This window comes from Oncorhynchus kisutch, linkage group LG5, assembly GCF_002021735.2.
Source record: "Oncorhynchus kisutch isolate 150728-3 linkage group LG5, Okis_V2, whole genome shotgun sequence".
Taxonomy (NCBI): domain Eukaryota; kingdom Metazoa; phylum Chordata; class Actinopteri; order Salmoniformes; family Salmonidae; genus Oncorhynchus; species Oncorhynchus kisutch.
Genome location: NC_034178.2, coordinates 75453691 through 75480634, shown reverse-complemented (window position 1 = coordinate 75480634; position 26944 = coordinate 75453691). Strand labels below are relative to the sequence as shown.

General features: G+C 46.0%; 2 protein-coding genes across 7 annotated transcripts in view; both read left to right on the top strand.

The window, feature by feature from the left end:
* pxk (PX domain containing serine/threonine kinase) overlaps positions 1-4851 on the top strand; it is a 62817-nt gene extending 57966 nt beyond the window's left edge. For 3 of the 6 annotated variants that reach the window (XM_031825829.1, XM_031825830.1, XM_031825828.1), the window contains 2 exons: positions 706-733; positions 1602-4851. In XM_031825829.1, coding sequence (XP_031681689.1) covers positions 706-722 — 17 coding nt within the window. In that variant the 3' untranslated portion in view covers positions 723-733; positions 1602-4851. The remainder of the gene's footprint in view (positions 1-705; positions 734-1601) is intronic. The other 3 variants (XM_031825826.1, XM_031825827.1, XR_004210119.1) reach the window with 2 other exon arrangements.
* Positions 4852-4971: 120 nt separating this feature from the next.
* LOC109891677 (pyruvate dehydrogenase E1 subunit beta) lies at positions 4972-25883 on the top strand. The gene is made up of 12 exons (XM_031825831.1): positions 4972-5060; positions 5803-5875; positions 5972-6031; positions 6936-7043; positions 7919-7981; positions 8674-8709; positions 9058-9211; positions 11305-11436; positions 15176-15286; positions 17725-17816; positions 21180-21321; positions 24863-25883. The coding sequence occupies exons 1-12, from the start codon at positions 4987-4989 to the stop codon at positions 25006-25008; spliced, it is 1191 nt and encodes a 396-aa protein (XP_031681691.1). The 5' UTR covers positions 4972-4986; the 3' UTR covers positions 25009-25883.
* The last annotated feature ends 1061 nt before the right edge of the window (positions 25884-26944 follow it).

Sequence of the window (26944 nt, the reverse complement as noted above, 5' to 3'; positions counted from 1 at the left end):
CTCCACAGTGATGTGCATGAGGTCTATGTTTGTTACCATGTCTTAGCACTGTTTTCCGTATGGTGGGGCTCCCCCTTGTGGTAAAACAGAGGCATTATAATAGTCCATATTATTAGGTTAGATTAAGCACTGGTACAGAGGTTTAGATGGAGGCCGTTTTGAGACTTTAAAAAAATATATATATATGATTTCATGCTGTCTTGATTTCTATCAAAAATTATGATCATGTTATTGCCTGTGATTTATAAGGAAGATTGTATTTGTATGCATGCATATTGGTGTATATATATAACAACCATACTGTATATTAGACTAGTGAGACTATTTTAGTTTTTAGCTGGTGAACCTGACTGGTTACTTGAATTTGTATTTTTTTATTTTATGATGTTGTCCTCATATCATCATGTGATTACTAGATGGACCATCTGAGTAGTTATTCTGGTCATACTTCAATGTTTTTTTCCTTTCTTGTGTATATATATATATATATATATATATATATATATATATATATATATATATATATATACTTTTCCATTCATTTTCCACTCAGCTAATCAGTAATCACACCATACTGTAAATAATGAACATTTTAGTTTGAATTAGCAGTAGTGTTGATTGTACTCCTCAAGGTACCGTTGACCAATAACAGTGATTAATCTGCCTCTCTTTTCCTCCCCTTTTTGCTGTCTGTCTGCCAAGTAGAGCATGCACCATTTTGAACATGTGTGGGGTAAAGTAATTCAATAATGATTCCTATATGTTTTTTAAAGCTGCAGTCGACCCTGAATCACAGCAAGTACACTACACTACAGTACTCTGTACCACTGTAGTTAGGCTTGTCTCCATAGTAGAAGTATGTAATGATACTGCTCAGAGCAAACCAGATTAAACTAATACTAAATGGAGAAACACATTGTTTTTGCAGGATCCACATATCTTAATTATGAAAATATTTTAGAGCTTTATACTATAGAATCTAGAACCTATTCTAGATGACAATCTTAACAGAGTAAATTACAAAATCCAACGCGATTTATATCAGTTTTGTAATAGTGAGATGTCCGTTTTGGAGATGGTGTCGTCCGTTTGGAAATGGCGCGGGGTGTCGTCCGTTTGGAAATGGCGCGGGGTGTCGTCCGTTAGAGAAATTGAAACACCTCACCATTTTCAAACACCAACCTTCAGATTTCTGCTCACTAAAACATCAAATATTGATAGTTACAATTTAATTAAAGATTTATATTTAATCTCCTGCATTGATTTGCCTTTGCTTGCTTGGTAAAAGGGTGTCTGCAACTTTAAAAGGTCACAATCTGCAATGATCAAAACATTAACGTTTATTCCTTTTTTGGGGGGGATATTTATTTTCACCATTGTCATTGATATTGTCCACCTCCCAACAAATTGTTTTGCTCAGAAGCCTTTGCAGACTCAAACACTGCTTGAAGCTCAAGTGTAACATTGTAGATTGTGATCCCTGTGGCGGTGGTTTAATTGATGACATTGGAAACACTGTTACAGAAAACATTTAGATTGATGTATTCTTATACATCAGACTACCACTCAATGTTTTAACAGTTGATTTCTTGTTGATGCAGGAGTTGCACCACCTCCTCCTCCTCCTCCTCTACCTCCTCCAAGTGATAACCCTGGCCAGTCCCACGCCCCTCCGCATCCTCCTCTCCCTGGGCCAGGTCCTCCTCCTGCCAACGGTGTGGGGCGTGGTGCCCTCCTCAGCTCCATCACGTCATTCAGTATAGGCAAACTGAAGAAAGCAGTGACCATCGACCGCAGCATCCAACACTCTGAAGAGGGCCGCTCTTCCTTCTCGTCCTGACCCTGTGGCCCCAGTCACCCCTAAAGGTTACCTGTCGTCCTGACCCTGTGGTCCCAGTCACCCCTAAAGGTTACCTGTCGTCCTGACCCTGTGGTCCCAGTCACCCCTAAAGGTTACCTGTCGTCCTGCTCAATCATATTTTTGCTCTTTCAGGTTTTTTTTGCTTCTAAATTTAGTTCCCGTCTGATGAGTTGACCCCCAGCCCCGCCCCTTAAGGTTTGAGGTAGGGGACGGGGCATCAACTCCTTTCCAATATGGCCGCCTCGTTAGTTCTCCCTTTAGCACAATAATGACTGGTCAGTGGACTGTACAGGTGGTTTAAAGATGAGGTGGCATCAGCATGGTGTCTATCTGGAAGACTGCAGTGAAGGACTTCATGATTTCAGTGGAACGTCTTCTTATTTACAGCGAAGTGACTTGAATGAAACGTACAAGCAACTGTGAGGGAAGTGATTCAGAAAGCAAACACATGAACCACAGGTGTTTTAGAGGGACTGGGACTCTGACCTGATATCCAACAGCCATGTCATCACAGTGAGACAACAATGAAAGAACTGTCTGGGACTCTGACCTGACATCCACCAACCAACAGCATGTCATCACAGTGAGACGACTCTGAAAGAACTGTCTGTGTCATCACAGTGAGACGACTCTGAAAGAATTGTCTGTCATCACAGTGAGATGACTATGAAAGAATTGTCTGTCATCACAGTGAGACGACTATGAAAGAACTGTCTGTGTCATCACAGTGAGACGACTATGAAAGAACTGTGTCATCACAGTGAGACAACAATGAAAGAATTGTCTGTCATCACAGTGAGACGACTATGAAAGAATTGTCTCTCATCACAGTGAGACGACTCTGAAAGAACTGTCTGTGTCATCACAGTGAGACGACTCTGAAAGAACTGTCTGTGTCATCACAGTGAGACGACTCTGAAAGAACTGTCTGTGTCATCACAGTGAGACGACTCTGAAAGAACTGTCTGTGTCATCACAGTGAGACGACTCTGAAAGAACTGTCTGTGTCATCACAGTGAGACGACTCAAAGAACTGTGTGTCATCACAGTGAGACGACTCTGAAAGAACTGTCTGTGTCATCACAGTGAGACGACAATGAAAGAACTGTCTGTGTCATCACAGTGAGACGACTCTGAAAGAACTGTCTGTGTCATCACAGTGAGACGACTCTGAAAGAACTGTCTGTCATCACAGTGAGACGACAATGAAAGAACTGTCTGTGTCATCACAGTGAGACGACTATGAAAGAACTGTCTGTCATCACAGTGAGACGACTATGAAAGAACTGTCTCTCATCACAGTGAGACGACTCTGAAAGAACTGTCTGTGTCATCACAGTGAGACGACTCTGAAAGAACTGTTGGTCTTATGTTTATTGGATCTATTTTTTTGAAGCTTTTTGTTTTCTTCTAATGAATGGAAGGAGATGTGATGCTGTTGGACTGTCTGTGTTGCTTATATCTATGTGCCACATTCATCTCTGTGCCTGCGTCAATATATAGCCTTGTGTCCCAAATGGCATCCCATTTCCTATATAGTGCACTACTTTAGTAGTCCGCTATATAGGGGATAGGGTGCCATTTTCAAATGCACAGATAGATACAAAAAAAATCTATGGACGCTGCAAGGATTAAAATCTCAGTTTACCCATGGCCGCTTGTTTAGTAAACGAGAACCACCAGAAATCTGTCATCATTCAGTATGTAAAATAATTACCCCAAATGATGACATGCTGTACTTACTGGTATTAATCAGTAACAGTATACAAATTAAGATTCAAATACCTTTTTAAAAGATTGTTTTGTTTTTCCTCTCCAAAATAGCAGTTTAAAGATGTTGAAGGATCGACTATTTCTCTGCTGCACTTGACTGAGGGGGAGGGCTTTTCTCTACGATCCAGGATTGACACACAACTGTGAGCGGTTTACTGGGAGAATGTATCTAAAAAAATAAATTCTGGTGTTTACAAGAAATTAATCCTAAAATGAGTTAACTAGCTAATCTGTTTTTGATCATCATAATCTGTACCTCTGCTACATCCAACCACTGTCAGACGAACTGAAGGAACAATACATCCTCAATCTGTCTGAAAAGCCAAGTTACAATCTGCAAAACTGTCTGAAATGCTTTGTCTTGTCAACATTACAAGATTAACTTGTTTTGAAGATTGATATATTGGCACATTCAGGACAATTACTAATTGGCTGCATTTGCACAGGTAGCCAATTCTTATATTTTGCCAATAATTGGTCTTTTGGCCAATCCGATCATATCCTTTGCCAATAATTGGGCAACAGATAAGAACTGGGCTGCCCGTGTAAACGCAACCATCGAGTTTCATTATCTCTGCTTATTGTTACCTACTCTTTACATCACTAACAGAGTGGTGTGTCCTTGTATGTAACAATACCCAGAATACATTTCCCCTCATTATGTAATTTTATCCAATCTCTCACCTCTCTCTCTTTTCCAGTTCAGGGGGTCGTCTAAGCGAGGCTTCAGTATGACATTGTGTTTATTTGGCAGCCGATTCTCCAATAAGAATGCTCCATGCTGCATAGTTTATGTAATTAATAATGCTGTTAGTTTATAATTAAGTCTTTCTATCATCGCTGCCTGCCAACCTTTCTGATTTGCACTGCTGAGTATGGAGTTTTAAAGTAAATACTATACCACCTTTTGGCAGTATGAATTAACAAGTCGGTGACAGGAAAACAAAATATTTTATGATTGAAGATGACTGCACTTTAAAATGAAGTTACTAACATTTTCCAACCCCTTTTTTGGGGGTTGGGGTGGTGGGGGTTGTATGAAACCATATATTGTCCGTCTGCTGCATTAAAACATTAAAATCATAACTGTTTGGGGTTTGTATGTTTTGACCCTGCACAGCTGTGTCGGAAAAAGAAAAAAAAATACAATGTTATCGACATTGCCGTATTATACTTATTTTATTAAAATCATGGACTGAAATGTGTGGTTTGTTGAACTCGTTTCTCTGTGTGTTTTTATTTTCGTGGATATAAAATATATCGTACTGTCCGTAAAGTAACTTCACACCCCACCGGTCACGATCCCTAACTACAAACGCATCACAGGACCTACGTCCCCTAGCAACCTTCACATGCACTTTCTAGTGGCTAATGAGATTCTCTACTGTATTGAGGACTACTGTATTAAAGCCTTCTGTAAACTACGGTAATAAGGACGACTGTATTAAAGTCTAGTGTAGTCTGACTAAAGCAACAATGCGGCCAATGCGTGTTCCATTTGGGCCTCCTGAGTGGCGCATCGGTGGAGTTCGATTCCGAGCTGTAGCACAACCGGCCGTGATCGGGAGTCGCATAGGGCGGCCAACAATTGGCCCAACGTCGTCCGGTTTAGGGGAGGGTTTGGCTGGGGTAAACCGTCATTGTAAAAAGTATTTGTTCTTAACTGATTTACATAAATAAATGTTTTAAAAAAAATTGTTTTTAAACAATGTTGGAGTTGAACTTAGCACAGAACTGACAGTTTTGATGGCTTGTGTGTCCAACTATGTCATGTACATGTCTTAACATGGTTAGTGCTGTCTTTTGTTTTGCGCCTTGCTATGTAAATACACGGTCAGTGTCATCACTAGTCTGGGCTATGCTAGCTACATCAGAAATTTAAGCATAGTAAATCTAAAGTGGCAGCTATGCACAAATATCGGAATTGAAGTTCTGCTATGCTACATTTACGAATAGTTGGCAGGTTATTTTTTTTGTAAGACAAAATACATTTCTTTGGGAAGCAAAAAACTGGTTATGCTGCTTTTTGCTTTTGCCCTTGGATTTTCCCAGTCGCACAGAGTACTTCCGCTTCCTTTCCATGAGAATGGTCGTGATTGGTTTTCGACATCGATTGCCTTTGACTGACTCGCAAAGAAACGCTCTGATTGGATCTGATCCTTTCACAGGACAAGTCGCTCCTCCCTCACAGAGGACAGGTCAAAGATGGCGTCGATTAGGTGTTTTCTTCGCTCCGGGAAGGTGTTTATGCCGTTTTAATTCAAAGTTCAGATAATTATATTGTTCAAATAAGGATGAGACCTTAACGAGAACCATTTTCTGTCTTGTCTTGTGTAGAGTGCCGTCTCGGTGGTCCTGCGTAGAGAGTTCAGCAAGACCTCTCCAGCGGCTGTGCAGGTGAGAACTAGCTAGCATCTTTGCTAATCTAGCTAATAACCTTCACCGCAGCTATCAGCTGTGTTCACTACTAGCAATTGTGCTGTTAAGAAAAGCAGTCAATTGTTTATACGGTAACATGTAGATTTAAAGAAATCATGAAATGTTAACCAGTTTACGGGCTATGATGAACGTTGTATCCATGTGGGATGTCAAGGCCTGACCTTAGGCTATAGATCCGACCTGGTTACATACAGCTGCGGTATCATCGTATATTAAGACACCGCAGAGCCGACACTAGAAATGTTTTGGAAAACGTGAACCTCCATCCAGGCTTGAGAAATGTTGTACCACCGAATTGTCCCATTATCACAACTGTTACACCGAGAAAATTAAACAACTGATGGTTTTTAGGTAAACTGCCGTTTTGTCCTCGGCTGTGTAGCCACAGCAGCCGTTTATTAAAGTGTCAAATGTATTTAATCTTGTATGTAATCAAATCTGGCATTTTTGTATGTAGTCTGATTTACCGTTTCATGTATGTCATTTATGTAGTCACATGTATGTAGTCAAATGTATGTCATATCTCCACTCAAGATACTACTGCCGATCTTCATATGCTATGGAAGAACACCCCCAAGATCCCTAACACCCCCTAACACCATCCCCACTTTATTAAAACAGTGATGAAATCAGAGGTAGATGGAGAGATGGGAGAAACAGTATGACGTTTTGGATTGCAGATTGAACCCTGGTCTCTGGTGGGGAGTGGAGTTTATGTTGCTAGACCACAGGCTCTGCACTTGTTTTGATCTTTTAAGCGACAGATTCTGATTGCAATGAAAAGGGCTATATAAAATGAATCTATTATGATTTTATTATCAAGTCATTTTTGTATTGTTACATCGTGTAATGTCTATTTCAGGTGAATGTCCGAGATGCCCTCAACCAGGCGATGGATGAGGAACTGGAGAGGGATGAGAAAGTCTTCCTTCTGGGGGAGGAGGTGGCCCAGTATGATGGAGCCTACAAGGTATGAGTACACAATGACAAACTACATGCAAATCAGGATGCAGATTTCAAAAGTTGTTTAAAATAAAAATATAAATTCAACATGTAAAGTGTTGGTTCCCCGTGTTTCATGAGCCGAAATAAAAGATCCCAGAAATGTTCCATAAACACAAAAAGCTTCTCTTTCTCAAATGTTGTGAACAAATGTGTTTACATCCCTGTCAGTGAGTATTTCTCCTGTGTGTTCCATGGTGGCGGTGGGAATATAGTATGGGCAGGCATAAGATACAGACAGCGGAACAAATGTTTTCGTTTGGCATTTTATCGATGGTGATTTGAATTGCACAGAAAGACTGAGGTCTGTTGTGTGGCACCTGTTTTTTTGGGGGGGTATCTGATCGACAGATGCATCTGTATTCCCAGTCATGTGAAATCCACAGATTAGGGCCTAATTAATCCACAGATTAGGGCCTCATTAATCCACAGATTAGGGCCTCATTAATCCACAGATTAGGGCCTCATTAATCCACAGATTAGGGCCTCATTAATCCACAGATTAGGGCCTCATTAATCCACAGATTAGGGCCTCATTAATCCACAGATTAGGGCCTCATTAATCCACAGATTAGGGCCTCATTAATCCACAGATTAGGGCCTCATTAATCCACAGATTAGGGCCTCATTAATCCACAGATTAGGGCCTCATTCATTCATTGATATGAACTGTAACTCAGTAAAATGTATTTAATTGTTTATTTTTGTTCTGATATATTTTCTATTTGTATATGTATTTCATTCCATGATATTATTGTTAAAATATATTTTAAATGTATTTTGTTCAAACTGATAATTTTGACTAGTTGATTGGTGTTTTTCTCCCGACTGGTGGATTTATAGGTGAGCAGGGGACTGTGGAAGAAATATGGAGACAAACGAATCATCGACACGCCAATCACAGAGGTAAAAACAGACACACTGTAAACAAGACAATGCTGTTTTTTCTTTGTGTGTTGCGGCCCTAAATGTGATGGGCTCTAGAACGTGTTGCGGCCCTAAATGTGATGGGCTCTGGAACGTGTTGCGGCCCTAAATGTGATGGGCTCTGGAACGTGTTGCGGCCCTAAATGTGATGGGCTCTGGAACGTGTTGCGGCCCTAAACGTGATGGGCTCTAGAACGTGTTGCGGCCCTAAATGTGATGGGCTCTAGAACGTGTTGCGGCCCTAAATGTGATGGGCTCTAGAATGTGTTGCGGCCCTAAATGTGATGGGCTCTGGAACGTGTTGCGGCCCTAAATGTGATGGGCTCTGGAACGTGTTGCGGCCCTAAATGTGATGGGCTCTAGAACGTGTTGCGGCCCTAAATGTGATGGGCTCTGGAACGTGTTGCGGCCCTAAATGTGATGGGCTCTAGAACGTGTTGCGGCCCTAAATGTGATGGGCTCTGGAACGTGTTACGGCCCTAAATGTGATGGGCTCTGGAACGTGTTGCGGCCCTAAATGTGATGGGCTCTGGAACGTGTTGCGGCCCTAAATGTGATGGGCTCTGGAACGTGTTGCGGCCCTAAATGTGATGGGCTCTAGAACGTGTTGCGGCCCTAAATGTGATGGGCTCTAGAACGTGTTGTAACAGATGCATTTTCTCCCCTTACAGATGGGCTTTGCAGGCATTGCCGTTGGTGCGGCATTCGTAAGTCAATTAGTATTGTTATTATAATGGCATGCATGGAAATGTCCTATTCCTATGGAAAGTAACATTGTACAAGCATGTCTTCACTAACCCAATTTGAATGTCTGATCGTGGTAGGAAGATGAGACTTCTCATTAGGTGCATACCAAATGTCACCCTACCCTCTACATAGGGCACCCTACCCTCTACATAGGGCACCCTACCCTCTACATAGGGCACCCTGCATCCTGCACAGTGCACCCTACCCCCTACATAGGGCCCATAAGGCTCTGGTCAGAAGTATTGCACGATCTGAAAAGTACACAATATAGGACTAGACTCAACCATCTTCTCCTCCTGTGTTTCCAGGCCGGGCTGAGGCCAATCTGTGAGTTCATGACCTGGAACTTCTCTATGCAAGCCATCGACCAGGTGATCAACTCCGCTGCTAAGACCTACTACATGTCAGCCGGAGCCCAGCCTGTCCCCATTGTGTTCCGCGGCCCCAACGGCTCCTCCGCAGGTAAATAAACAAACATCTATGCCTGTCGTTTTCCCCAATCCTGGTCCTTGGGATTCAAGGGTGCACATTTTTAGTTTTTGCCCTCGCACTAACACCAGCATCTCTCCCTTTGGGTCAGCATGGGGGAACACTAGCATCTCTTTGGATCAGCATGGGGGAACACTAGCATCTCTCTTTGGGTCAGCATGGGGAAACACTAGCATCTCCCTTTGGGTCAGCATGGGGGAACACTAGCATCTCCCTTTGGGTCAGCATGGGGGAACACTAGCATCTCTCTCTTTGGGTCAGCATGGGGGAACACTAGCATCTCTCCCTTTGGGTCAGCATGGGGGAACACTAGCATCTCTCTCTTTGGGTCAGCATGGGGGAACACTAGCATCTCTCTTTGGGTCAGCATGGGGGAACACTAGCATCTCTCTCTTTGGGTCAGCATGGGGAAACACTAGCATCTCTCTCTCTGGGTCAGCATGGGGAAACACTAGCATCTCTTTGGATCAGCATGGGGAAACACTAGCATCTCTCTCTTTGGGTCAGCATGGGGAAACACTAGCATCTCTCTCTTTGGGTCAGCATGGGGAAACACTAGCATCTCTCTCTTTGGGTCAGCATGGGGAAACACTAGCATCTCTTTGGATCAGCATGGGGGAACACTAGCATCTCTCTCTTTGGGTCAGCATGGGGGAACACTAGCATCTCTCTCTTTGGGTCAGCATGGGGGAACACTAGCATCTCTCTCTTTGGGTCAGCATGGGGGAACACTAGCATCTCTCTCTTTGGGTCAGCATGGGGGAACACTAGCATCTCTCTCTTTGGGTCAGCATTTGGGAACACTAGCATCTCTCTCTTTGGGTCAGCATGGGGGAACACTAGCATCTCTCTCTTTGGGTCAGCATGGGGGAACACTAGCATCTCTCTCTTTGGGTCAGCATGGGGGAACACTAGCATCTCTCTCTTTGGGTCAGCATGGGGGAACACTAGCATCTCTCTCTTTGGGTCAGCATGGGGGAACACTAGCATCTCTCTCTTTGGGTCAGCATGGGGGAACACTAGCATCTCTCTCTTTGGGTCAGCATGGGGGAACACTAGCATCTCTCTCTTTGGGTCAGCATGGGGGAACACTAGCATCTCTCTCTTTGGGTCAGCATGGGGGAACACTAGCATCTCTCTCTTTGGGTCAGCATGGGGGAACACTAGCATCTCTCTCTTTGGGTCAGCATGGGGGAACACTAGCATCTCTCTCTTTGGGTCAGCATGGGGGAACACTAGCATCTCTCTCTTTGGGTCAGCATGGGGGAACACTAGCATCTCTCTCTTTGGGTCAGCATGGGGGAACACTAGCATCTCTCTCTTTGGGTCAGCATGGGGGAACACTAGCATCTCTCTCTTTGGGTCAGCATGGGGGAACACTAGCATCTCTCTCTTTGGGTCAGCATGGGGGAACACTAGCATCTCTCTCTTTGGGTCAGCATGGGGGAACACTAGCATCTCTCTCTTTGGGTCAGCATGGGGGAACACTAGCATCTCTCTCTTTGGGTCAGCATGGGGGAACACTAGCATCTCTCTCTTTGGGTCAGCATGGGGGAACACTAGCATCTCTCTCTTTGGGTCAGCATGGGGGAACACTAGCATCTCTCTCTTTGGGTCAGCATGGGGGAACACTAGCATCTCTCTCTTTGGGTCAGCATGGGGGAACACTAGCATCTCTCTCTTTGGGTCAGAATGGGGGAACACTAGCATCTCTCTCTTTGGGTCAGCATGGGGGAACACTAGCATCTCTCTCTTTGGGTCAGCATGGGGGAACACTAGCATCTCTCTCTTTGGGTCAGCATGGGGGAACACTAGCATCTCTCTCTTTGGGTCAGCATGGGGGAACACTAGCATCTCTCTCTTTGGGTCAGCATGGGGGAACACTAGCATCTCTCTCTTTGGGTCAGCATGGGGGAACACTAGCATCTCTCTCTTTGGGTCAGCATGGGGGAACACTAGCATCTCCCTTTGGGTCAGCATGGGGGAACACTAGCATTCTTTTTTCTTTCTGGGATAGTTGAAATGTCATTGGGTAAAGAATGTTATTTATGTTCTTTTGTCTGCAGGTGTGGCAGCCCAACACTCCCAGTGTTTCGCTGCCTGGTACGGCCACTGCCCCGGCCTCAAAGTCGTCAGTCCCTGGAACTCTGAGGACGCCAGAGGGCTCCTCAAAGCAGCTATCAGGGACAACAACCCTGGTGAGCAATAACCTGCCACCCTATTCCCTATATAGTACACTACTTTAGACCAGAGCCCTATTCCCTATATAGTACACTACTTTAGACCAGAGCCCTATTCCCTATATAGTGCACTATTTAGACCAGGGCCCTATTCCCTATATAGTGCACTACTTTAGACCAGAGCCCTATTCCCTATATAGTACACTACTTTAGACCAGAGCCCTATTCCCTATATAGTGCACTATTTAGACCAGGGCCCTATTCCCTATATAGTGCACTACTTTAGACCAGGGCCCTATTCCCTATATAGTACACTACTTTAGACCAGAGCCCTATTCCCTATATAGAGCACTACTTTAGACCAGAGCCCTATTCCCTATATAGTGCACTACTTTAGACCAGAGCCCTATTCCCTATATAGTGCACTACTTTAGACCAGGGCCCTATTCCCTATATAGTACACTACTTTAGACCAGGGCCCTATTCCCTATATAGTGCACTACTTTAGACCAGAGCCCTATTCCCTATATAGTGCACTACTTTAGACCAGAGCCCTATTCCCTATATAGTGCACTACTTTAGACCAGGGCCCTATTCCCTATATAGTGCACTACTTTAGATCAGAGCCCTATTCCCTATATAGTGCACTACTTTAGACCAGAGCCCTATTCCCTATATAGTACACTACTTTAGACCAGAGCCCTATTCCCTATATAGTGCACTACTTTAGACCAGAGCCCTATTCCCTATATAGTGCACTACTTTAGACCAGAGCCCTATTCCCTATATAGTGCACTACTTTAGACCAGAGCCCTATTCCCTATATAGTGCACTACTTTAGACCAGAGCCCTATTCCCTATATAGTGCACTATTTAGACCAGGGCCCTATTCCCTATATAGTGCACTACTTTAGACCAGAGCCCTATTCCCTATATAGTGCACTACTTTAGACCAGAGCCCTATTCCCTATATAGTGCACTACTTCTGGTGGACTAGGGTCCATTTTGTCTTTCCGTGACTCCTTGCATCTTATCTCCTCGCTACCTCAAAGGTATTGGAGATACAGTGAGCTCCAAAAGTATTGGGATAGTGACACATTTTGTGTTTTGGCTCTGTACTCCAGCACTGAGTGAGAAAGTTACAAACGCACAAATAGCATACCCCCAAGACATGCTAACCTCTCACCATTACAATAACAGGGGAGGTTAGCATTTTATATCATACCCCCAAGACATGCTAACCTCTCATTACAATAACAGGGGAGGTTAGCATTTTATATCATACACCCAAGACATGCTAACCTCTCATTACAATAACAGGGGAGGTTAGCATTTTATATCATACCCCCAAGACATGCTAACCTCTCACCATTACAATAACAGGGGAGGTTAGCATTTTATATCATACCCCCAAGACATGCTAACCTCTCACCATTACAATAACAGGGGAGTTTAGCATTTTTTGCTATTTTCTATTGTGTACAAAATAATCCGAAACACAACCAAAACAAACCACAAATTCATCCATCCACTATGTAGCATCACCAGCTTGATGTAGTCGTTGCCTGCTAGGAATATGGGACCAATTACTACCTTCTGACTGTCCCAATACTTATGGTCACCTTTAAATGGGGGTACTATGTACCAAAAATGCCCTCATGTAAAACTGACAGCCTGTACTTTAACCTCAGTCATTGTATCATTTCAAATCCAAAGTGCTGAAGTACAGAGCCAAAACAACTAAACATTTCACTGTCCCAATACTTTGAGCTCATTGTAGCACAGTTTAGTTCATCAGCCATGGTGTACAACATTGGTAGCTAAGAGCTGGACTACGGTCTACAGTCCATACCTAAATAAACCAATAAAAGGATAGAGCAGGACGCCCCCGGGGTCCCTAGGAGGACGCCCCTAGGAGGACGTCCCTAGGAGGTGGTGGTCCCCAGGAGGACGCCCCTAGGAGGACGTCCCTAGGAGGTGGTGGTCCCCAGGTTGACGTCCCTAGGAGGTGGTGGTCCCCAGGTTGACGTCCCTAGGAGGTGGTGGTCCCCAGGTTGACGTCCCTAGGAGGTGGTGGTCCCCAGGAGGACGTCCCTAGGAGGTGGTGGTCCCCAGGAGGACGTCCCTAGGAGGTGGTGGTCCCCAGGAGGACGTCCCTAGGAGGACGTCCCTAGGAGGTGGTGGTCCCCAGGAGGACGCCCCCAGGTCCCTAGGAGGTGGTGGTCCCTAGGAGGACGCCCCTAGGAGGACGTCCCTAGGAGGTGGTGGTCCCCAGGAGGACGCCCCCAGGTCCCTAGGAGGTGGTGGTCCCCAGGAGGACGCCCCCAGGTCCCTAGGAGGTGGTGGTCCCTAGGAGAACGCCCGTAGGAGGATGCCCCCAGGTCCCTAGGTGGTGGTGGTCCTCAGGAGGATGCCCCTAGGAGGACTCCCCTGGGAGGACGCCCCCAGGTCCCTAGGAGGTGGTGGTCCCCAGGAGGACGCCCCCAGGTCCCTAGGAGATGGTGGTCCCCAGGAGGACGCCCCTAGGAGATGGTGGTCCCCAGGAGGACGCCCCTAGGAGGTGGTGGTCCCCAGGAGGACGTCCCTAGGAGGTGGTCCCCAGGAGGACGTCCCTAGGAGGACGTCCCTAGGAGGTGGTGGTCCCCAGGAGGACGTCCCTAGGAGGACGTCCCTAGGAGGTGGTGGTCCCCAGGAGGACGCCCCCAGGTCCCTAGGAGGTGGTGGTCCCCAGGAGGACGCCCCCAGGTCCCTAGGAGGACGTCCCTAGGAGGTGGTGGTCCCCAGGAGGACGTCCCTAGGAGGTGGTGGTCCCCAGGAGGACGCCCCCAGGTCCCTAGGAGGTGGTGGTCCCTAGGAGGACGCCCCTAGGAGGACGTCCCTAGGAGGTGGTGGTCCCCAGGAGGACGCCCCCAGGTCCCTAGGAGGTGGTGGTCCCTAGGAGGACGCCCCTGGGAGGACGCCCCCAGGTCCCTAGGAGGTGGTGGTCCCCACGAGGACGCCCCCAGGTCCCTAGGAGGTGGTGGTCCCTAGGAGAACGCCCGTAGGAGGATGCCCCCAGGTCCCTAGGTGGTGGTGGTCCTCAGGAGGATGCCCCTAGGAGGACGCCCCTGGGAGGACGCCCCCAGGTCCCTAGGAGGTGGTGGTCCCCAGGAGGATGCCCCCAGGTCCCTAGGAGGTGGTGGTCCCCAGGAGGACGCCCGTAGGAGGATGCCCCCAGGTCCCTAGGTGGTGGTGGTCCCCAGGAGGACGCCCCCAGGAGGACGCCCCCAGGAGGACGCCCCTGGGTCCCTAGGAGGTGGTGGTCCCCAGGAGGACGCCCCCAGGTCCCTAGGTGGTGGTCCCTAGGAGGACGCCCCTGGGAGGATGTCCCCAGGTCCCTAGGAGGTGGTGGTCCCCAGGAGGACGTCCCTAGGAGGACGTCCCTAGGAGGTGGTGGCCCCCAGGAGGACGCCCCGGGTCCCTAGGAGGTGGTGGTCCCCAGGTCTCTAGGAGGTGGTGGTCCCCAGGTCCCTAGGAGGTGGTGGTCCCCAGGAGGATGCCCCCAGTTCCCTAGGAGGTGGTGGTCCCCAGGAGGACGCCCCCAGGTCCCTAGGAGTTGGTGGTCCCCAGGAGGAGGCCCCCAGGTCCCTAGGAGTTGGTGGACGAGGATGAGAGGGATCACTGTAGATCTGTTCATGTCCTGTTGTGTAGACATTTAAGTAACCATGGTGACGTGTGCTAATCGAAAACCCCTTTTTATGTATTTTTCCTTCAACAGTGGTGTTCCTGGAGAATGAGCTGATGTACGGTGTGCCCTTTGACCTGTCTGAGGAGGTTATGCACAAAGACTTTGTCTTACCTATTGGAAAGGCCAAGGTGGAAAGACAAGGTATTTAGCAAGAGCTGGAGAGAAGGAATTTACATATTTTTTGTGATAATGTAAATGTTCATTGTAACATCCCCTGTTAAAACATTGACATAATTGATCATTTCATTGTGAAAGATAATTGATCATTTCATTGTGAAAGATAATTGATCATTTCATTGTGAAAGATAATTGATCATTTCATTGTGAAAGATAATTGATCATTTCATTGTGAAAGATAATTGATCATTTCATTGTGAAAGATAATTGATCATTTCATTGTGAAAGATAATTGATCATTTCATTGTGAAAGATAATTGATCATTTCATTGTGAAAGATAATTGATCATTTCATTGTGAAAGATAATTGATCATTTCATTGTGAAAGATAATTGATGTAGCATTGTTAGCAAATTGCATTGTTGATAAAGCAAATTAGCATGATGTCTTAAATCTTCATCGGTTTGCGTCCCAAATCTGGTCAAAGGTAGTTTACTATAGGGAGCAATTTGGGTTGTTTACAGTGTTACAGATCGGATTCACACCTCCTGACCTTTTCCACATTTTGATGTGTTTAAGCCTGATTGGACATTTTGATGTGTTTAAGCCTGATTGGACATGTTGATGTGTTTAAGCCTGATTGGACATGTTGATGTGTTTAAGCCTGATTGGACATGTTGATGTGTTTAAGCCTGATTGGACATGTTGATGTGTTTAAGCCTGATTGGACATGTTGATGTGTTTAAGCCTGATTGGACATGTTGATGTGTTTAAGCCTGATTGGACATGTTGATGTGTTTAAGCCTGATTGGACATTTTGATGTGTTTAAGCCTGATTGGACATTTTGATGTGTTTAAGCCTGATTGGACATTTTGATGTGTTTAAGCCTGATTGGACATTTTGATACAGCTTCAACTCTATAATTTATTGCAATCTACACACAATATCCCATAATGACAAAGAAAAACCGTTTTTTAGAAATGTTTGCTAATTTATATATTTAAAAAAAATATTAACTGAAATCACATTTACATAAATATTCAGGCCCTTTACTCGGTACTTTGTTGAAGCACCTTTGGCAGAGATTACAGCCTTGAGTCTTCATGGGTATGACGCTACAAGCTTGGCACACCTGTATTTGGGGAGTTTCTACCATTCTTCTCTGCAGATCCTCTCAAGCTCTGTCAGGTTGGATGGGGAGCGTCGCTGCACAGCTATTTTTAAAGTCTCTTCAGAGCTGTTCGATCAGGTTCAAGTCCGGGCTCTGGCTGTGTCACTCAGGGACATTGAGACTTGTCCCGAAGCCACTCCCGCGTTGTCTTGGTTGTGTGCTTAGGGTCGTTGTCCTGTTGGAAGGTGATCCTTTGCCCCAGTCTGAGTTCCTGAGCACACTGGAGCAGGTTTTCATCAAGGATCTCTCTGTACTTTGCTCTGTTCATCTTTCCCTTGATCCTGACTAGTCTCCCAGTCCCTGCCTCTGAAAAACATCCCCACAGCATGATGCCACCACCACCATGCTTCACCAAAGGGATGGTGCCAGGTTTCCTCCAGATGTGATGAATGGAATAGAGGCCAGAGAGTTCAATCTTGGTTCCATCAGACCAGAGAATCTTGTTTCTCGTGGTCTGAAAGTCTTTAGGTGTCTTTTGAGATGGTTGTCCTTCAGAGATGGTTGTCCTTCTGGAATGTTCTCCCATCTACACAGGGACTTTAGAGCTCTGTCGGAATGACCATCGAGTTCTTGGTCACCTCCCTGACCAAGACACTTCTCCCCTGATTGTTTGGCCAGGCGGCCAGCTCTAGGAAGAGTCTTGGTGGTTCTAAACTTCTTCCATTTCAGAATGATGGAGGCTTCTGTGTTCTTGGGGACCTTCAATGCTGCAGACATTTGTTGGTACCCTTCCCCAGATCTGTGCCTCGACACAATCCTGTCTTAAAGCTATATAGAAAATTCCCTTGACCTCATGACTTGGTTTCTGCTCTGACATGCACTGTCAACTGTGGGACCTTATATAGACAGGTGTGTGCCTTTCCAAATCATGTCCAATCAATTGAATTTACCTCCGGTGGAGTCCAATCAAGTTGTAGAAGCATTTCAAGGATCAATGGAAACAGGATGCACCTGAGTCTCATTGCAAAGGGTCTGAAAACTTATGTAAATAAGGTATTTCAGTTTTTTATTTTGAATACATTTGCAAAAATGGTTACACCTGTTTTCGCTTTGTCATTATGGGGTATTGTGTGTAGATAGACAAGGAATTTTTTTTATTTAATCAGTTATACAATAAGGCTCTAGCGTAACAATGTGGAAAAAGTCAAGGGGTCTGAATACTTTCCGAATGCACTGCGTGTGGAATTCAGTTTGTAACACAACAAAATGTGGACGAAGTCAAGGGGTGTCTGGCTAGTTTCTGAATGCATTACAAAACGTTTGTACCCAACCATTGTGTGTTTTGGTCAGGAACTCACATCACTCTCGTGTCACATTCCCGGTGTGTGGGGTTCTGCCTGGATGCTGCGGCCGTCCTGGCTAAAGAGGGGGTTGAATGTGAGGTGAGTGTCGTCTTCAGTTATGTGGTTCCAAAAATAACAGATTTCTATTGGTTTATGTATAAACTAAATCAATAGAAACTCCCACTGCTCTTGCAATGTCACTACTTTCTATCTATTGTTGAATACATCTACACTTACAAATAAGGTTTGAGGTTGGAGTTGGCGAGTGTGTTTTTAAATAAGTTTGAAGTTGTACATGTCGTCTGGCGGTGTAGGCCCCTGCTTCTGGAGCACATGGACGTTGTAACGCCGGCCGCATGAGTTCAATCCATCGCACTGCTCTGTCAGCACTCTCCTACACATCACCTCTATCTAATAGATTTACAAAATACCCCCCCCAAGGCCAACATTACTAAAGTACTGTTCTCTCCACTGCTGTTCTGTCCCCTGCTAGGTGGTTATAACCTGGTCTCTCCCCTGCTAGGTGGTTATAACCTGGTCTCTCCCCTGCTAGGTGGTTATAACCTGGTCTCTCCCCTGCTAGGTGGTTATAACCTGGTCTCTCCCCTGCTAGGTGGTTATAACCTGGTCTCTCCCCTGCTAGGTGGGTATAACCTGGTCTCTCCCCTGCTAGGTGGTTATAACCTGGTCTCTCCCCTGCTATAGGTGGTTATAACCTGGTCTCTCCCCTGCTATAGGTGGTTATAACCTGGTCTCTCCCCTGCTATAGGTGGTTATAACCTGGTCTCTCCCCTGCTATAGGTGGTTATAACCTGGTCTCTCCCCTGCTATAGGTGGTTATAACCTGGTCTCTCCCCTGCTATAGGTGGTTATAACCTGGTCTCTCCCCTGCTATAGGTGGTTATAACCTGGTCTCTCCCCTGCTATAGGTGGTTATAACCTGGTCTCTCCCCTGCTATAGGTGGTTATAACCTGGTCTCTCCCCTGCTATAGGTGGTTATAACCTGGTCTCTCCCCTGCTAGGTGGGTATAACCTGGTCTCTCCCCTGCTAGGTGGGTATAACCTGGTCTCTCCCCTGCTAGGTGGTTATAACCTGGTCTCTCCACTGCTAGGTGGCTATAACCTGGTCTCTCCCCTGCTAGGTGGCTATAACCTGGTCTCTCCCCTGCTATAGGTGGTTATAACCTGGTCTCTCCCCTGCTATAGGTGGTTATAACCTGGTCTCTCCCCTGCTATAGGTGGTTATAACCTGGTCTCTCCCCTGCTATAGGTGGTTATAACCTGGTCTCTCCCCTGCTATAGGTGGTTATAACCTGGTCTCTCCCCTGCTATAGGTGGTTATAACCTGGTCTCTCCCCTGCTATAGGTGGTTATAACCTGGTCTCTCCCCTGCTATAGGTGGTTATAACCTGGTCTCTCCCCTGCTATAGGTGGTTATAACCTGGTCTCTCCCCTGCTATAGGTGGTTATAACCTGGTCTCTCCCCTGCTATAGGTGGTTATAACCTGGTCTCTCCCCTGCTATAGGTGGTTATAACCTGGTCTCTCCCCTGCTATAGGTGGTTATAACCTGGTCTCTCCCCTGCTATAGGTGGTTATAACCTGGTCTCTCCCCTGCTATAGGTGGTTATAACCTGGTCTCTCCCCTGCTATAGGTGGTTATAACCTGGTCTCTCCCCTGCTATAGGTGGTTATAACCTGGTCTCTCCCCTGCTATAGGTGGTTATAACCTGGTCTCTCCCCTGCTATAGGTGGTTATAACCTGGTCTCTCCCCTGCTATAGGTGGTTATAACCTGGTCTCTCCCCTGCTATAGGTGGTTATAACCTGGTCTCTCCCCTGCTATAGGTGGTTATAACCTGGTCTCTCCCCTGCTATAGGTGGTTATAACCTGGTCTCTCCCCTGCTATAGGTGGTTATAACCTGGTCTCTCCCCTGCTATAGGTGGTTATAACCTGGTCTCTCCCCTGCTATAGGTGGTTATAACCTGGTCTCTCCCTGCTATAGGTGGTTATAACCTGGTCTCTCCCCTGCTATAGGTGGTTATAACCTGGTCTCTCCCCTGCTATAGGTGGTTATAACCTGGTCTCTCCCCTGCTATAGGTGGTTATAACCTGGTCTCTCCCCTGCTATAGGTGGTTAAACCTGGTCTCTCCCCTGCTATAGGTGGTTATAACCTGGTCTCTCCCCTGCTATAGGTGGTTATAACCTGGTCTCTCCCCTGCTATAGGTGGTTATAACCTGGTCTCTCCCCTGCTATAGGTGGTTATAACCTGGTCTCTCCCCTGCTATAGGTGGTTATAACCTGGTCTCTCCCCTGCTATAGGTGGTTATAACCTGGTCTCTCCCCTGCTATAGGTGGTTATAACCTGGTCTCTCCCCTGCTATAGGTGGTTATAACCTGGTCTCTCCCCTGCTATAGGTGGTTATAACCTGGTCTCTCCCCTGCTATAGGTGGTTATAACCTGGTCTCTCCCCTGCTATAGGTGGTTATAACCTGGTCTCTCCCCTGCTATAGGTGGTTATAACCTGGTCTCTCCCCTGCTATAGGTGGTTATAACCTGGTCTCTCCCCTGCTATAGGTGGTTATAACCTGGTCTCTCCCCTGCTATAGGTGGTTATAACCTGGTCTCTCCCTGCTATAGGTGGTTATAACCTGGTCTCTCCCCTGCTATAGGTGGTTATAACCTGGTCTCTCCCCTGCTATAGGTGTTATAACCTGGTCTCTCCACTGCTATAGGTGGTTATAACCTGTCTCTCCCTGCTATAGGTGGTTATAACCTGGTCTCTCCCCTGCTATAGGTGGTTATAACCTGGTCTCTCCCCTGCTATAGGTGGTTATAACCTGGTCTCTCCCCTGCTATAGGTGGTTATAACCTGGTCTCTCCCCTGCTATAGGTGGTTATAACCTGGTCTCTCCCCTGCTATAGGTGGTTATAACCTGGTCTCTCTCCCCTGCTATAGGTGGTTATAACCTGGTCTCTCCCCTGCTATAGGTGGTTATAACCTGGTCTCTCCCCTGCTATAGGTGGTTATAACCTGGTCTCTCCCCTGCTATAGGTGGTTATAACCTGGTCTCTCCCCTGCTATAGGTTAACCGGTCTCTCCCCTGCCTAGGGGTATAACCTGGTCTCTCCCCTGCTATAGGTGGTTATAACCTGGTCTCTCCCCTGCTATAGGTGGTTATAACCTGGTCTCTCCCCTGCTATAGGTGGTTATAACCTGGTCTCTCCCCTGCTATAGGTGGTTATAACCTGGTCTCTCCCCTGCTATAGGTGGGTATAACCTGGTCTCTCCCCTGCTATAGGTGGGTATAACCTGGTCTCTCCCCTGCTATAGGTGGGTATAACCTGGTCTCTCCCCTGCTATAGGTGGGTATAACCTGGTCTCTCCCCTGCTATAGGTGGGTATAACCTGGTCTCTCCCCTGCTAGGTGGTTATAACCTGGTCTCTCCCCTGCTAGGTGGTTAACCTGCGTACCATAAGACCTCTGGATGTGGAGACCATTGAGGCCAGCGTGATGAAGACTGGCCATCTGGTCACGGTGGAAGGGGGCTGGCCCCAGTACGGAGTAGGGGCTGAGATCTGTGCCAGGATCATGGAGGGTACGTGCTCTCGATTTTTATACATACATAGACTGGTTTCCCGGATGCAGATTAAGCTTCATCTTGGACTGAAGTATTTCCATTGGAGATTTGCCATTGAACTTTTTTTTTTTTTTTAAGTCCATGACTTTGTCATTGTTGTGTAAGTAGCACTGCATTCATAACACCATGCATCCCCATGCATGGGTGAACTAGATGGAATGCTGCCTGGGAAGATCAGGTTGCTGGTAGAAGTGATGTTGGAGGTCCAGTACAGGCATGGGAATACATACACTGAACACATGTGTATATATGTATATAAAGGGTTGGTCCCGTGTTTCATGAGCTGAAATAAAATATCACAGAAATGTTCCAGACGCACAAATAGCTGATTTCTCTAAAATGTTGTGCACAAATTAGTTAACATCCCGGATTAGTGAGCATTTCTCCTTTGCCAAGATAATCCATTCACCTGACAGGTGTGGCATATCAAGAAGCTGATTAAACAGCATGATTATTACACAGGTGCACCTTGTGCTGGGGGACAATAAAGGGCCACTCTAAAATGTGCAGTTTTGTCACTCAACACAATACCACAGATATCTCAAGATTTGAGGGAGCCTGCAATTGGCATACTGACTGTAGGAATGTCCACCAGAGAATTAGATGTTTATTTCTCTACCATAATCCTCCTCCGTTGTTTTAGAGTTTGGTAGTACGTCCAGCCGGCCTCACAACGCCATGGTGGCGGTGGTGTTATGGTATGGGGCAGGCATAAGCTACGGACAATGAACACAATTGCACTTTATCGATGGCAATTTTAATGCACAGAATTACCGTGACGAGATCCCGGGGCCCTTTTTAAAATATTTAGGGTATCTGTGACCAACAGATACATATCTGTATCATGTGAAATACACATATTAGGGCCTAATCAATTTATTGAAATTGACTGATTCCCTCAGTAAAATCAATTAAATGGCTGCATGGTGCGTTTATATTTTTGTTCAGTGTAGTAGGAATACAGGCATGTGAATATATACAATGCATTGGGAGGATATTCAGAACCCTTTTCCACATTTTATTACAGCCTTATTCTAAAATGGATTAAATTGCTTTTTTCCCCTCATCAATCTACACACAATACCCCCTAATGACATCACAATACCCCCTAATGACATCACAATACCCCCTAATGACATCACAATACCCCCTAATGACATCACAATACCCCCTAATGACATCACAATACCCCCTAATGACATCACAATACCCCCTAATGACATCACAATACCCCCTAATGACAAAGTATATACAGGTTTTCAGAAAAAAGAAACAATACCTTATTTACATAAGTATTCAGAACCTTTTGCTATGAGACTAAATTGAGCTCAAGTGCATCCTGTTTCCATTGATCATCCTTGAGATGTTTCTACAACTTCATTGGAGTCCACCTGTGGTAAATGATTGGACATGATTTGGAAAGGCACACACCTGTCTATATAAGGTCCCACAGTTGACAGCGCATGTCAGAGCAAAAACCAATCCATGAGATCGAAGGAATTCTCCGTAGAGCTCCGAGACAGGATTGTTGGCACACATCTGGGGAAAGGTACCAAAACATTTCTGCAGCATTGAAGGTCCCCAAGAACACAGTGGCCTCCATCATTCTTAAATGGAAGAAGTTTGGAACCACCAAGACTCTTCTAAGAACTGTCTGCCTGGCCAAACTGAGCAATCAGGGGAGAAGGGCCTTGGTCAGGGAGGTGACCAAGAACTTGGTCACTCTGACAGAGCTCTAGAGTTCTCCTGTGGAGATGGGAGAACCTTCCAGAAGAACAACCATCTCTGCAGCACTCCACCTACCAGGTCATTATGGTAGAGTGGCCAGACGGAAGCTACTACTTAGTAAAAGGCACATGACAGCCCGCTTGGAGTTTGCCAAAAGGCACCTAAAGGACTCAGGCCATGAGAAACAAGATTCTCTGGTCTGATGAAACCAAGATTGAACTCTTTGGCCTGAATGCCAAGTGTCACATCTGGAGGAAACCTAGCACCATCCCGACGATGAAGCGTGGGGATGTTTTTCAGCGTCAGGGGCTGGGAGAGGCTCGTCAGGATTGAGGGAAAGATGAACGGAGCAAAGTACAGAGATCCTTCATGAAAACCTGCTCCAGAGCGCTCAGACTGGGGCGAAGGTTCACCTTCCAACAGGACAACGACCCTAACCACACAGCCAAGAGAACATAGGAGTGGCTTCGGGACAAGTCTCTGAATGTCCTTGAGTGGCCCAACCAGAGCCCGGACTTGAACCCGATCAAACATCTCTGGAGAGACCTGAAAATAGCTGTGCAGCGACGTTCCCCATCCAATCTGACAGAGCTTGAGAGGATCTGCAGAGACGAATGAGAGAAAAGTCACAAATACAGGTGTGCCAAGCTTGTAGCATCATACCAAGAAGACTGGAGGCTGTAATCGTTGCCAAAGGTACTTCAACAAAGTACTGAGTAAAGAGTCTGAATATTTATTTAAATAAGGTATTTCAGGTTTGTGTTTTGTTTTTGGCTAACCTGTTTTTGCTTTGTCATTATGGGGTGTTGTGTGTAGATTGATGTGGAATTTCATTTTTTAAAATCCATTTTACAATAAGTAACGTAACTAAATGTGGAACATGTCAAGGGGTATGGATACTTGTTACTGTTGTCCGGACCTCTGGCTGTCTCTATGGGGGTGCCACAGGGTTCAATTCTCGGGCTGACTCTCTTCTCTGTATACATCAATGATGTCGCTCAGGGAAGACCAAATGCATGCTATTAAATCAATCACTGCCCACACCTGCTCGCCCGTCCAGCATCACTACTCTGGACGGCTCTGACTTAGAATACGTGGGAAACTACAAATACCTAGGTGTCTGGTTAGACTGTAAACTCTCCTTCCAGACTCACATTATGCATCTCCAATCCAAAATTAAATCTAGAATTGACTTCCTATATCGCAACAAAGCATCCTTCACTCATGCTGCCAAACATACCCTCGTAAAACTGACCATCCTACCGATCCTCGACTTCGGTGATGTCATCTATAAATTAGCCTCCAACACTCTACTCAGCAAACTAGCTTTAAGCACCAGCTGTCAGAGCAGCTCACAGATCACTGCACCTGTACATAGCCCATCTGTAAACAGCCCATCTATCTACCTCATCCCCATAGTGTATTTATTTATTTATCTTGCTCGTTTGCACCCCAGTATCTCTACTTGCACATTCCTCTTCTGCACATCTACCATTCCAGTGTTTAATTGCTAAATTGTAATTACTTCGCCACCATGGCCTATTTATTACATTAACTCCCTTATCTTACCTCCATTTGCGCTCACTGTATATAGACTTTTTCTACTGTACTATTGACTGTATGTTTGTTTATTCCATGTGTAACTCTGTGTTGTTGTGTGTAGCAATTCGAAACATTTTATCTTGGCCAGGTCGCAGTTGCAAATGAGAACTTGTTTTCAATTAGCCTACCTGGTAAAATAAATAAAAAATATGATCTGTCCTGTTTCCAGGCCCAGCCTTCAACTACCTGGATGCCCCTGCAGTCCGCGTGACCGGTGTCGACATCCCTATGCCCTACGCTAAGATCCTGGAGGACCACAGTGTACCTCAGATCAAAGACATCATCTTCACAGTCAAGAAGGTCTTGAATATGTAAACATACCAATGCCTCCCTCCCTCTCCCACCGTGTCTGCCTGTCTCTCCCACTGTGTCTGCCTCTCTCTCCCACCGTGTCTGCCTGTCTCCCTCCCACCGTGTCTGCCTGTCTCCCTCCCACCGTGTCTGCCTGTCTCCCTCCCACCGTGTCTGCCTGTCTCCCTCCCACCGTGTCTGCCTGTCTCTCCCACCGTGTCTGCCTGTCTCTCCCACCGTGTCTGCCTGTCTCTCCCACCGTGTCTGCCTGTCTCTCCCACCGTGTCTGCCTGTCTCTCCCACCGTGTCTGCCTGTCTCTCCCACCGTGTCTGCCTGTCTCTCCCACCGTGTCTGCCTGTCTCTCCCACCGTGTCTGCCTGTCTCTCCCACCGTGTCTGCCTGTCTCTCCCACCGTGTCTGCCTGTCTCTCCCACCGTGTCTGCCTGTCTCCCTCCCTCTCCCACTGTGTCTCTGTCTCCCGCCACTCCTCTCCTTGCAAACCAACCTTATTAAACTTCTAAGTACCTATAAGTACTTATTTACTTGTAAAGTAAATACTTATTTCCTCCCCCATGTTAACTTAACGGTAAATATACGCACATCACATGACTACATGAAAATAGTCCAAATAGTTAGATACTGTAATACCTACAAGTACTTCCACTTCCGTTTCCTGATTGGTTGGTGGACAGACAAGCTGGTGACGTCAAACTAACTCATCAACTTTGTACAGATCTGTCAATGATCCGATGATGGAAAGACTAAGTCAAAGAAATGTATAGTTGATTTAATGGAGTATATTTATTATGGCCGGAAATTATTGTAACTCCTGTGTTTTTTTTGTTGCTGTAAAATGGCTTTGTTACAGAAATAAAACTCCCCATTTTATCAGAAATAATGTTGTTTTTTATTCTCACGCTTGGTGATGAGGTTGAACAACTAGGGACAAGTATGCATTACACGCTTGGTGAGGAGGTTGAACAACTAGGGACAAGTATGCATTACACGCTTGGTGAGGAGGTTGAACAACTAGGGACAAGTATGCATTACACGCTTGGTGAGGAGGTTGAACAACTAGGGACAAGTATGCATTACACGCTTGGTGAGGAGGTTGAACAACTAGGGACACGTATGCATTACACCCTTGGTGAGGAGGTTGAACAACTAGGGACAAGTATGCATTACACCCTTGGTGAGGAGGTTGAACAACTAGGGACAAGTATGCATTACACGCTTGGTGAGGAGGTTGAACAACTAGGGACAAGTATGCATTACACCCTTGGTGAGGAGGTTGAACAACTAGGGACAAGTATGCATTACACGCTTGGTGAGGAGGTTGAACAACTAGGGACAAGTATGCATTACACGCTTGGTGAGGAGGTTGAACAACTAGGGACAAGTATGCATTACACCCTTGGTGAGGAGGTTGAACAACTAGGGACAAGTATGCATTACACGCTTGGTGAGGAGGTTGAACAACTAGGGACAAGTATGCATTACACCCTTGGTGAGGAGGTTGAACAACTAGGGACAAGTATGCATTACACGCTTGGTGAGGAGGTTGAACAACTAGGGACAAGTATGCATTACACGCTTGGTGATGAGGTTCAACAACTAGGGACAAGTATGCATTACACCCTTGGTGAGGAGGTTCAACAACTAGGGACAAGTATGCATTACACCCTTGGTGAGGAGGTTGAACAACTAGGGACAAGTATGCATTACACCCTTGGTGAGGAGGTTGAACAACTAGGGACAAGTATGCATTACACGCTTGGTGAGGAGGTTGAACAACTAGGGACAAGTATGCATTACACGCTTGGTGATGAGGTTCAACAACTAGGGACAAGTATGCATTACACCCTTGGTGAGGAGGTTCAACAACTAGGGACAAGTATGCATTACACGCTTGGTGAGGAGGTTCAACAACTAGGGACAAGTATGCATAACACGCTTGGT